Source organism: Corapipo altera, unplaced genomic scaffold, assembly GCF_003945725.1.
Source record: "Corapipo altera isolate COAL_440 unplaced genomic scaffold, ASM394572v1 55, whole genome shotgun sequence".
NCBI classification, from domain to species: Eukaryota; Metazoa; Chordata; class Aves; order Passeriformes; family Pipridae; genus Corapipo; species Corapipo altera.
Window position 1 is genome coordinate 7,971,664 of NW_020884882.1, and position 12,368 is coordinate 7,984,031.

The following is a 12,368-nucleotide window of genomic DNA, read 5'->3' on the forward strand; positions in this document are numbered from 1 at the left end:
TATACAGCTGGGCTCTCCAGTCAGAGACAGAAAATGTTTTGCAGGGGACTCTTATTCAGACCTTTCCTCTTTCTGCACCAATCTAAAAGATTTATCTTTCAAAGAGAAATTAAAAAAAAAAAAAAAAAAGAAAAAGTAATGGGAATGGCACTCTCACACAGACACACACTCCCTTCCTCCTCCTCCTCCCAGACCAGCCGCAGCCTGGTGCCAAGACGTTCACCTGGGATGCGAGGGAGGCCACGGTCAGCCGACGAGTGCAGAAATGGCAGTGACAGTAAACCATGCCCAGTGAAGAATGGGAGATATTACAAGGATGATAGTAAATATCTAAATGAGCCTCTGAGGAGAGAAAACAAACCAAACCATGAAATGTTCAGCAGCAGCACCATCAGCATCCAAGGGCAAGGTCTCTAACCTCTCTGCCGGGCTGTCAGGCTCAATAAAGCGGACGAGAGGTGGAGAAGACAGAGTTTCAGTAGCAAAGATGCCTCCCTGGAGCTGAAGTCCGAAGCCATTCAAAGGGTCTCCCCTGAGCACCACCTCTGTTGTCTCTGTGTGGACTATCTGCCCGCCAGGACCCACCGTGCTGGAGGCCAGTGACACTAAGAGGAGGAGAGAGACAGAAGGTCAGGGCAGCCACAGTCAACATAAGAGACTGGGTCACAAACCTTGGTCTGGCAGTGGTGGGGACAGTGACCAAGGGTGAGGGAGGCACTGACAGTGCTGAGACAAGCAGTTCTACCCCAGCTAACAGCTGACAAGGACAGCAAGGTCAGCATGCACACCCATCCAACCCAGCCTCAGCCCAATGCCACTCTTACACGAGCTCTTGTGCTCCTTCTTCTTTTGCCTTCTCCTCAGCATGGTGGTGCGGGGGCTCATGGGGTGGGAGCTGCGAGGTAGCGTGTTCGAGTTCTGGCAAGGGAAGCCCTGCGCATTCATGGTGGGAGACGAGAAGTTGGCAGCCACCAAAGCTGGGGAAAAACAGAGCATGTTAGGGATGTGCACAGGGAAGTGCAGCAGTGGGTTCACCTAACAGTGTCATAAAACACCTAATGGGTTCAGACTAGCTTCTTCTTTCCAGCTTCAGGACTCAAGACCAGGTGTTTGCTTCACATGGTTTGGACACAATACAATGTCTCCTCTTTCCCATCTTACTTCCTTAAGACAAGAAACCTGGGGCTGCACAGAGCCTGCTTCCTGCTAGAGATGGGTTTGCAGATTTTGAGGTAGCCATAATCCTGCTGCCAACAAGTGTGTGGCACCAGGGATGAGCTGGTTCCCATATCACAATCCTACACACCACCGGAGTTGCCCTCCCTGTCTCACAGAGACTCATTTTTGCCATATGAAACCAGGCACTCGAGCATGGGGTTAGAGGATGGGCACGTGAGTCTGCCAAAACACTGCTCTTGTTCCAGTTACCAGATCAGTGTGTGCTGGGCTGCAGATACTGGTTTTGCACTCAGCACTGGACCCACAGAAGTGGACCCAGTGACTGAGGAGGGACCCAGTGACAAGTCAGGCTACAGAGCTGGGTATTATAGAAATGAAGGGGCACAACATGAATGTACACATGCAGGACTGGGACAACACCATGTGGGGAGGTTACATTTGCAGTAATCCTGTCCAGATGTCTGGTTCCAAGTGGGTGTCTTGCAGTGTCCAGGGTGGTGAGTGTGACAGTAGTTGACACAGGGGTCCCAGCAATGGTGGTGGTCACTCTTCTGCACCTTGACTGATGGCATCCAGGGGAGAAGAAATCACCACAGGCAGGAAGGAGAAGTGAGAGAAAAAAAAGGTAAGAAGCATAAGCCAGGAGGTGGTAGAAAAGAGCCTCGTCCTGGCTCTGAACAAGTCAGGATCCAACCACAGTACGTCAAACACCAGAAGCAAAAATGCAAGTCCACTAACCTCGTGACACTTGATGCAAAGTGGCACAAATCTACCCATTTCCCATAAAAAACTCCGCATCCTGTGCCAACGGCCTGACTAAGCCACACTGGCAGTGCACACATGTCATTACCATTTGCAGTCTGTTGTGCGACGTGCAGAAGCTCCATCCAGAAACAAGTTTCCCACAGAGGCCATCAGCATTATCCAACAGCACCGGGGAAGCTCCTTGTGCTGCTTCCCACCTTGCTGCTGGAGCTGCCCCCCCGTGACAAGGCTCAACACCTTCTACATGTGCCAAGGGCTGCTTTGAGCACTTGGCTTCAGCATTTGGTTGTTTAGCAGCTGCTCTTGGCTGGGCATGCACAAAGAGATGAAAGAGAGGAGTAGCAGAGGGCTGCCTCCAGCTCACCAGAACAAAAGGGGTTTTATAAACTACTGCTTAAAGGCACTAAGGAGGGACACCAGCACAGGAAAAGATGCCAATGCTGTGGCAAACAGTAAATGAAAGCATGGCACCAACATGGCAGACCCTGTTCAAGGACACACAACTTTGTTGCTTTAACTTCAACCCTAACCCCAGCACATGCTGGTAGAAATCATTGCAGTGTGACATCCAGCATCTGGAAATCCCTTGCCCAGGAACTGTGACTGTGCAACACCAAGTCACGATGCCACAAGTCACTTCTGAAGTGACTCCAACACTTCCCAGGCACAGGCCTCTTGTCTGTTCTCACTGATGCCCCTGGGAAGCACAGGGTCAGTTTGGTTTTCCTTGCCCAACAGCACCAGGTGTTCTCTCCCGAATCTCTGCACCACACTGTCTGGATCTATTTTCTTCTGAGAGGAATTTCTGGCTAACGAGCAAGATTTCAAGCATCTGTTTTATTCAGTTAAGCATGAAGAGCATCCCACAGTAGAGCATCACTGCAGCCACAGTTCATCCCAGAATTCTTAACCTCACAACCACTTGCACTGACTGGTAAGCACTTTCCCAGGATGAGATCTCCTCCAGGCTCTGGGTTCTCTGAGCAGCCTTGGCACTATCAGAACCTTCTGAGGCTGCAAACCTGGGACAGGAACTTAGTTTATTTAATGAGTCCACACAGAGATCTCCTCTAAAGGTCATCTCTTAGTGCCTTGAACAGTGGAAATCCATTTTCTTTGTGTGCATCACAGGCATTAAATCATTTAGGTCAGGTTTTCCTGCCAATTACAGTGATTATATTTAGACTTTGCTAAACACTTACTGAGTTTAGCACTTAGTCTATCAAGCTTTTAAAAAATACACTTCCAGCTCTCGGGTTTCTATTTTGTGGATTCAAAAGTAAATTCAGAGCAAGACAGCTTTTAAAAACAAAAATAAAATTAATAAATGCAGCTATATCTAGACAAAAAGCAAAGTTCTTAATAAAATTAAACATTTGGAACATGAGGGTCAGAGCTTATGGGCATATATACAAAATAATTTAATCCACTTAGAGTAACTAAAACACTTCCATCTGTCTATAAATTCTTAGCTTACATCTGACAAAAGAAAAAAACCATGCCTTTGAAGCTCAGTTGCCAGTGCATTGGAGAAGAGATTTTGGACAATTCTGTGATAAAAACTTACAACAGCTTTCCCCAATCTTTCAGACATCATCCCTGCCTGAGGATACCCATCCATCCCAGCACTGCTCCTGGGCACCATCTGCTCCCATTGATCTTGTGAGCAGGGCATAATCCTCCCACAAACTCTCCCACAAACTCTCCAAATGCCCCCAGAGCAACAGAGAAAGCAAACTCAGTTTGACTCCCATGCTTCAGCATTAGGTCATGTTTTTGCATGGTCACTGCAGTTTCAGATCCTTCTCCACCTCCTCAAGAAACAGATGTTGATTGCACAAGAAGCCGCTCTTAAAAAAATATGATGACAAACCCCATGCAGGCACAGGCTGGAAGGACTCAGTAATGCGAGTACTGAACAGGAATATATCTGCATGATCTCCTCTCTCAGCTGCTTTCCCTGGGTTTCACTTGCTTGCTACCCACAACATTTTGCTCTTGCATGGCCCATTTTGCCTTACTGCCCCTATATGTTTCCCTAAACTCAGAAAAAGTAGCCTGTGGAGTTGGTACTGAGTGCCTGGAGCAGAAGGCAGGCTCTCCCAGGTCCAGACATAGTTTGTCAACTGGGTCCTCAGCTACTCACCACAAGCTGCATTGTGCCACTGAGGAACAGGGGCTTCCTGAGCTGCTTCTCCTGCCCAAAGTACTCTCCTTCCTGTCCCCACCAACCCCCATCAGCACTGGAGAAGGTTCAAGCCCAAGCACTGGTCTCCAGTCACACACCTCTGCCTCCTAACAGCCACATGGAAGAACAGAATCCCTCACATGTTAAAGAGTTTAATCAAAAAAGTGGGCACAATTGTTATATCTCTTCTTTTTCATATTTGTGTGTTGCAATTATTCTCCCAAGTTTTTGTTCTGTATTTCTGCCACAGCAAACTGATCTGATCTATGGGGGTTGGGTAAAAAGGCTCTGATCACACCGAGTTGTCCTTCCACAGAGCCTCCTTCTCCTGGGCTGCTGCTGAATGCATATATTTTGCAAGAAGATTAGGACCAGGGCACTAATGGAAGGAGGAGAATAGCTCATTTTAACAGCCATTGAAAAAGGATTATAGCTTTCCATTTTTTCTTGGGCACAAAGGTCAAGTCATCCATTCCCTTTGTTAAACTGCTTTAATTCTGCACAAATTGGACTGGACATGTACAAGATTTATTTCTAGACATGGAGATGTTACTGGGTTTTATGTTTTACTGTATCAGTTTAAAGAAGACAACACAGATATTTTCCTCCTTTCCCAAACCACCCTAGAAGAGAATGGCAAGACCAGTTGTGCCCAGGGCTACTGTGCACCAATATTATTAAAATGCATGTCCCTGAGAGACGGGTGATTGAAAATGGTTGAAGAAAGGACTGGTAGTGAACAGTCACACCCAAAACACCTGAATTTTAAGACCACCAGTATGGACTGTAATGAAAGTGCAGGCAAAAGTTGCAACAAATACACTAGTACCAAGAATATGGTCACAATGAAATTTATATAAGAGCCCGAGACAGTTTCTCATGTGGAAGGAGAAACTAAAGGTGGGAAACAAGAAAGCTCACATGGGTTAATTCTTAATCATGTTTACAGGCATTTTGGGCTTGATCTCACTAGAGCCAGAGTTACTTTCTCAGTGTTTCTTTGGTAGAGGTAGTAGAAACCAGCAGCTACAGACGAATTCACTCTACCTCTGGCTACTCAGACACAGCTGCCACTCAATCAGGCTGGTCTGGAAGAGGAACACTTACATTACAGCTTTGGAAGTCCACTGACCCAGCCCAGCTACTGACATGTCTTTTTCAAAGCCTTACCAGGCATCAGCAAATAAAAACTGAGCTTGGAAATAGATTTGCCAGCACCAAGGTTGTTTTCCTCCCTCTCCATTAGAGCCTCTTATCTGAGGTACTAAGGAAGTGGCTTGCACAGCACTGAGCACTGCAAAACCCTGGGATTCCCATCTCTGATTTCCCCATTCAAGCACAGATGTTACCTCTTTTCCCTATTCATATCCTTGAAGAACGTCATCTAATCACATGCATTTCATCAAAACATCAATTTTTTTCCCCTCCACAGATGTCTCTCTTTGGAATCTGCTGCCAGCACTCAAAAGCAGCAAGACCCAAATAGGGACCTAAAGTGAGTTTTCAGGGTGACCAACAGTGTTTTCACAGAAGACAGACCTGTTTCTGGAGGCTTCAAAGGCAGCCTGCTTTGGTGAACAGGTAATATCTCCAGCTTGACGTTTTCTGAAGTGGCAGCTAAAAGCTGAGTTGCCTCTAACAAGGAGCAGTGCTCTGTGCTCGTGCCATCGATGGAGAGAATGTGGTCACCAACGTGCAACGCACCACATCTGCAAAGGAAACAGCAAGAGAGGTAATCATACACGTGGCCAAACCCCACATCCTTACAGTTGGGAGCACACACACAAAATCCAATTGCAAATAATTGTGTGAATTCTTGTGAGATTTTTTTTCATATATAATTTTTAACTTCCAATTTGAACCTTAGGTTCAAGTATTGCGCAAAATACCAACTAAGATGGTTCGTGTTTCAGTCAGTGCTGCTGGTAGCTTGGGAAAAATCTTTCAGGTTTGTAATAGTGCCCCCTCATAGGTAGTTTGGATGGCTGAGGGCTCACCCAGAATCATAGTTAATCACAGAATGCTGAGCTCTAAGGGACCCACAAAGATCATCAAGTTCAACCCTTAGTCCTGCAGAGGACCATCCCCAAGAGTCACACCATGTGCCTGAGTGCATCATGCAAATGTTTCTTGAGTACTGTCAGCCTTGGTGCTGTGACCACTGCCCTGGGGAGCCTGTTCCAGCACCCAACCACCCTCTGGGTGAAGAACCTTTTTCTAATATCCAACCTAAACCTCCCCTGACACAACTTCAGGCCATTCCCTCAGGTCCTGTCACTGGTCACCACAGAGAAGAGATCAGTGTCTGCCTCTCCTCTTACCCCCATAAGGAACTTATAGACTGCAATGAGGTCTCCCCTCAGTCTCCTCTTCTCCAGGTTGAACAGACCAAGTGACCACATCCACTCCTCACAAGGCTTCCCCCCAGGGCCCTTCACCTTTAAGTCCTAAGAGCCAGCAGTTCAGCTCAGCAACATGACTGACCACAGGCAGTGCTGCACAGCAGTCTGTCTGTCTGTATCCCCAGGTAAGGGTGACTAGCTGACTTGTCCATCAGAAAAAGGCTCCAGTCAGAAGTTTCCATAATGGGCTTTAGCCATTTCACAGCTCCAAGGCAGTCTCATCTGAGGTTTCTAAAGCAGAGCTCAGCTTTCACATGCACTGAGTTACATTCATTCCTGGTGAGGAGTGTCCACTGCTCTTGGGTCAGGTATTTTTAGCACATGTAGTGCTAAGAACGTGTGGACGTGAATGTTCCAAGGCAAGACAGCGAAGAATGGTATATAACTAACAAGAGGACGAAAAAGCAGTGGAGAAAGGAAGAGCAGAGGTAGGAGCAGCCTGTTCAGATCTGTACCTGTCCACCACGCTGGCCGGCTTGATCTTGTCGATGACAATCACCTGCTTGTTCCGGTGCATGGCTGTCGTCAGTGTGATTCCCAGTGTAGACCCTGGAGTCTTTGCTATCTCAACTAGTAAAGGACCAGAAGCATTTGCTACAGTATCTGCAAAACAAGAGAGCACCTGAAGACACTTCTCATACAGACTTTTCCATTTCTAAATGCAGAGGTTGTCCAACAGTGCTGACTTGCCATGTGCATCAGCAAACCTGTAGTTTGGGCATCCTACAGTCTGTGTCACGTGGTACCTTAACAAAGAAGTACATTCAAGAAGCAAAATTGCTTTTGCACAAAATCTACATTATAATGACATGAAGAGATATTACAACAACTCGCTCATGGAAACAAACCCCCTCCCTCTTTTCTTTGGGTTAAATAGCAAGATCGAGGAAGAGATTCCTCAAAGGCTCTGCAGCAGTCACATCAACGGCATTAAAAGCACAAAAAAGGAAGATCACAAGGACATAGTTGTTACAGGCTTTTTCCCAAACAAGTAAAAAAGAAAAGACACAAAGATACAGGATCCCACTTTCTGAAGTACTCAGTAGCCTCATGGCTGCTGACCAGTACACAAACCAGTCAACTCTTCTGTGTTTCAGCACCAGCTTCAAAATACCAGCTCAACTGCTCATCTGAGCTCCTCCAGTGTCAGTGGGAGCAGACACAGAACTGTCTTACCCGTGCACTTACAACAGCCTCCTCTCTCCCATCAGACAATACAGGGGTAACTCATGTTTAAAAGACGCATTTCTGCAATAAGCTTAATAGGTGCTGTAAGCGAGACTACGAAACTCCTACGAAATTGCACCTAGTAGTATAAGCCTGCACCAAACCTATCCATCTCTTTTGAGGAAGGGGGAGGAAAAAGAAAACCTGCGTTTCTGGCTGATTAGACAGAAATTCCCTCCACCTCTGTTACACACATTTGCTTCCAGATTACCTAAAGCCATCATAAAGAGGTAGGATTAACAAATTTGTTATCACCATCAGGCATCCAACAACCAACAGCCCATGTGTAGTTGACCCCCACACAAAAGCACTTGTGAAGGACCAGCCATCCACTTTGAAGGAAAGGCCAGTAGAGCCCTCTGAACACCTGATGCCTTCTCAGTCCTTAATTATTCATAGTAAGGCTTTTCCCTTCCAAAGCTATGCTCCACTAAAAATGCTGATGTTACTTGGCTCCAAAGCTTGATGCATGGCTCCTTCTTGTTCTCTGATAAATGGGAGCACTAATGCAGATCCAGGGAGCTAAGCTGCAGTAAGGTCTTTCCTGAGATTTGTTGAAGGTGCTGAGTCTCTGGAGACAGAAATTCACCTTGGAAATTCCCCTTGGAGATCATCCAAGGGATGTTCAGGCTCTGGTCTACTCACCATGGCCTTTTTCACAGGGGAGGAAGGAGGAGGAATGAGCCACATTAAAGGTTATGCAGGCTTCAAATAAAACAGTGTTTATTCTCTGATGTAAAGGACCACTGGGGAGATCTGCAGGCCCTGGTAAAAAGCACAGTCCCAGTTTAATCAAAAGATGCACAAAGCACCCAGCTAAAGCCTGCGGAAGGTGCACTTAAGCCTTTGTTGGCAAAGGAAGCACCAAGAGACTGAGGATCTATTCTGACAGCAAACACCAGCTATATGTTAGCTTTGCTGCCTGTGTATGTCCAGCACATATCCTCTGAAGAGGAACACAGATTTATATCCCTCCAGCTGAAGGGAAGAAGATAGGGAAAATAAAATCATGAAAAGAGTTTGCTGGAGTGTTACACTTTTCTTTGCAAGGAAAATACCAACTGCTCTCCCTTTTACCCAGTGTCCAAGCTCCTCAGCTTTACTAACTGTTTCCCAGGGAGGTCTCAGCATGACGGTGAGAAGAAAAAGCCTCAGGGCCTCAGGACTGAGGTTATCAATAAGACTGTAAGAAACCACAGTCCTGCCTCCAGCCCATGGTCACTTCTCCCACCACACACGGTAGGGTCCACCTCACCATCCCTTTTAATTCTCATCTCCAGTGGCATAGATGAGTATTGCTCCAAATCCATTTTATAGAGGCATTTGTTGAGGAAATACCAGCCAAGACTCTATTAATTATTCCAGGGAAAGATTTGGCTTGAATCAAAGGTCAGGAGTCTGCAATCCAGCAATATTTGTGAGGTGTGATTAACATGGGGCTATTACACTCAAGCTAATTTAAAAAGAAACATGGAGGGGACAGAGCAGGCCATGCAATAACTTTACTGTAGAGAGTCAATGGGCATTGCTGCACTGGCAACGAGGTGTTTCTGCACCATCACACAAAGCTGCAACCTCCCAGGGTGATACAAGGGCCGTGCAACACCTGCTCACACCCATAAGCTTGAAGGGTACTCACCAGTATTGTGGTGGATACAAGGGAAACAGAATCTGCTCCAGGCTCTCAGACACCCCAGTGCCAAAGACACGGGAGAGCTGATCACCTCACCACTCAAAGCTGAGGGTTGGCAGGTGTTTTCTAGAAGATCTTTCTCTCAGTAGCTTATTTTGGAGGAAATACTGGGGGTGGGTTTCCTTCTTGCACTAGGTTTCTTTGAGACCTACTTGGCTTTGCTCACCTCCCTAAGGAGGGATGGCTCTTGTAACCAGTTTGAGGGAAAGAGACTCAACAGGAAGCAGAAAGCCCTCAGGGCTGCCACAGGGAGCTCCCTTATCCTGGTGTAACTCTCTTGCACATTGCATGGAGCAAATTCTGGTGTTCTCAGCTCTCTTTTCCTGGGGGTGACACGGTATCCAACTCTCTCAGCTTCAGATCCTTTTCATTTTCCTCCACACTGACAAATTAGAAAACAACTTGATGGACTCCTATTCCTCACTTGGATTCCAGTCTCAGATGTGCTGGACTGGTTTACAAGATTTGCGGAAAAGACACCAACCTTGTCCAGCTCACGGTTCCAGTGGAGGCAGAAAGCCCTCTGGAGACATATGCAATATCAAAAACTAACACACAGCTCAGTGAGCTTCCAGAACCAACACAGCTTCGAACTCTGTGGTAATCTTAAACTCATTAACAACACTCCCTGCAGTAACAGCTCTGTGCCACAAAGCCAGTTCAAAATGCCTTTACAGTAGCTAATAATAAACCCTTTCCCAGGGCTTGAAACTGAAAATCAAATGAAAAAAAACCTCAACCACCAACCCACCAAACCCTCAAACTTAATATCTACTGCGTAAAATGCCTTTTAGAAATGCCCATCCTCTGCCCTCCAGTAAATTCTGTCTTACTTGGGGTCAATCTGTTGATCACCCCTCATTTATTTCAGAAGCAGATCTGAAGTAACATTTCTAAGAAAAATAGCTCCAGAGTTAAGCAGGGTCAAAATTCAGAACCAAAGCCAGAACAAGTCTCTGCCTGCATGCAGCTCACTCCCCTGCACACATTTAATAGCCCTATTTGCAGTGCTGGCAGAGTGCTCCAGCCTCCTTTAACTCTGACTTCTCCTATGCCCTCTCTGCCTACATTACAAAATCCCCTTTCCCCCCACTCCTCTAAAACCACTCATCATTCCTATCGAGACACATCACTGGATAAGAGCATTTCAAATGCATTTAACTAATCCAGCTTTGAACTCTACACCCCCTACACCCATGCTGGCAGCACATTGCTCAGCGATTTTTCCACTGGAACTGAGTACCCCAATTACTGTCTCCAGTCTCACATACTTTCCACGCAGTCAGTAAAAAAGATGCCATCACAACCATCTTGTCCTTACCCATGATGGTCACATCATACTCGATCTGGAAGAGTGCCTCCTGGCTGCACTGCCGCAGGATGTTGAGGGCGTCAGCGTGGGTCATGCTGTGCAGAGGGATCCCATCGACACTCAGCAGCCTGTCCCCAATTTTCAGGGACCCTTCCCTGTAAGAAGCCACAGGCAAAATTTTTTTCGTTTGTTTATAAGTATTTATTTATATTTAGATATATAATCTATATATGTTTATATATTTATCTATATTTCTACAGATAAATTAGTTATATATCTATATAACCAATATATAAATACATAAGTATATATTTTTTGTGTGTGTACACACGTGTATGTGTGTAAGTATATATATATATACCCACATATTAAAAAGCCAGTTACTCTCATCCTGTAGGAACTGAATACTCATTGGGACAATAGTCTGGGTTATTTATAGTACAAGGCCCATCATACTAAATTATGAGCATGAGTATAGATAGACTGGCTCCTGCTTTCCAAAACAGCATCAACGATTCATCTGCACGGGGCTAATGAAGTGGCTGCCTCTGGAAGAGGAGTTTCTGCTTATAACTATAACATCTACACGAGTCAGCCTGTGAGCACCAGGTCCTTCCTCCCCACATTCCACAGGCCCCACACCACCTCTGTCATTCCACACCATCAGCATGAGAAGCCTTGGGGAGGCACCAGCAAGGAGGCCAAGAATGACACACATCCAAGAGCAGGGTGAGAGCTGCAGGTCTGTCCTGTGAGAGCACGTGCCAGAGGTGTGACATGAGCAATACCTGTCTGCTGGGCCACCCGGCCTCACGTAGGTGAGCACCAGCGGTCTGGACTTGTGCCAGTCTTCATGAGCTCCCCCTGGAATCAAACCGGGAAAGCCGTAAGTCACGGGAGGTTTAAAAGTCTGAATGAGAGTGCTGAGAAAGAAGGGACATTTATCACACAACAGCTGACACAGCCTGAAAGCAAAACGACTGCCCTGGATCAGACAGCTGGCAGTCCTTGAAGGCTGCAATGGATTCTCTCCAGGATACGCTTTTATTGCTCAGCTGAAGTTTATGATGTTCACCGTCTTATTTTCCCACTTCCCAAATCACCTCTGCCAGTGCTTGTCCTCTCTGCTTTTCTATGGAGCAGCTACTAACCTCTCAGCACAAAGCCAAAGCTGTTGCCTTCCTTGTAGAGGGAAACTTCTATGGTCTTGGGAATAATGCCAGCACTGCTTTCTGGCACTAGAGGAAGAGAGAAAGACCCAGTTACCCCCAGATAAACCTTTTCCAACCATCCTGTAAAATGTATCAAAACTCCTCCAAACATCATTGAAATGAAAGTCCAGCCCAAAGCCCATATTGTATCTTGCCTATTTAGAGGCAAAAAGAGTCCAACCCAGACACACGAACCTTCATCAGAGCCAACCATCATGTTTTAGGGTGATTTCATCAGTTCAGTGCAGTGCATGTCCCCTCAAATTTGTCTTGGTTAATACTCTGACATTCAAGTAAAACCATCTCGTTTATCAACTGGCTTTAATGTGTTCAGCTTTTCTCAAAAGCTTCTGCCACAGATAGAAACTTATTAGAAAAAACCCCAGCAGCA

The 12,368-nt window shown here is 46.2% G+C and overlaps 1 protein-coding gene across 7 annotated transcripts in view; it reads right to left on the bottom strand.

The window, feature by feature from the left end:
* GRIP2 (glutamate receptor interacting protein 2) overlaps positions 1–12,368 on the bottom strand; it is a 276,332-nt gene that overhangs the window by 39,298 nt on the left and 224,666 nt on the right. For all 7 annotated transcript variants that reach the window (XR_003527203.1, XM_027640504.1, XM_027640505.1 and 4 more), the window contains 8 exons: positions 11,918–12,004; positions 11,555–11,630; positions 10,776–10,921; positions 6,990–7,137; positions 5,672–5,841; positions 1,616–1,741; positions 825–977; positions 419–605 (listed from right to left, as the gene is read on the bottom strand). Coding sequence is in view for 6 of the 7 variants with exons in the window: in XM_027640504.1 (XP_027496305.1) it covers positions 419–605; positions 825–977; positions 1,616–1,741; positions 5,672–5,841; positions 6,990–7,137; positions 10,776–10,921; positions 11,555–11,630; positions 11,918–12,004 (1,093 nt within the window). In the remaining variant the exon portion in view is untranslated. The remainder of the gene's footprint in view (positions 1–418; positions 606–824; positions 978–1,615; positions 1,742–5,671; positions 5,842–6,989; positions 7,138–10,775; positions 10,922–11,554; positions 11,631–11,917; positions 12,005–12,368) is intronic.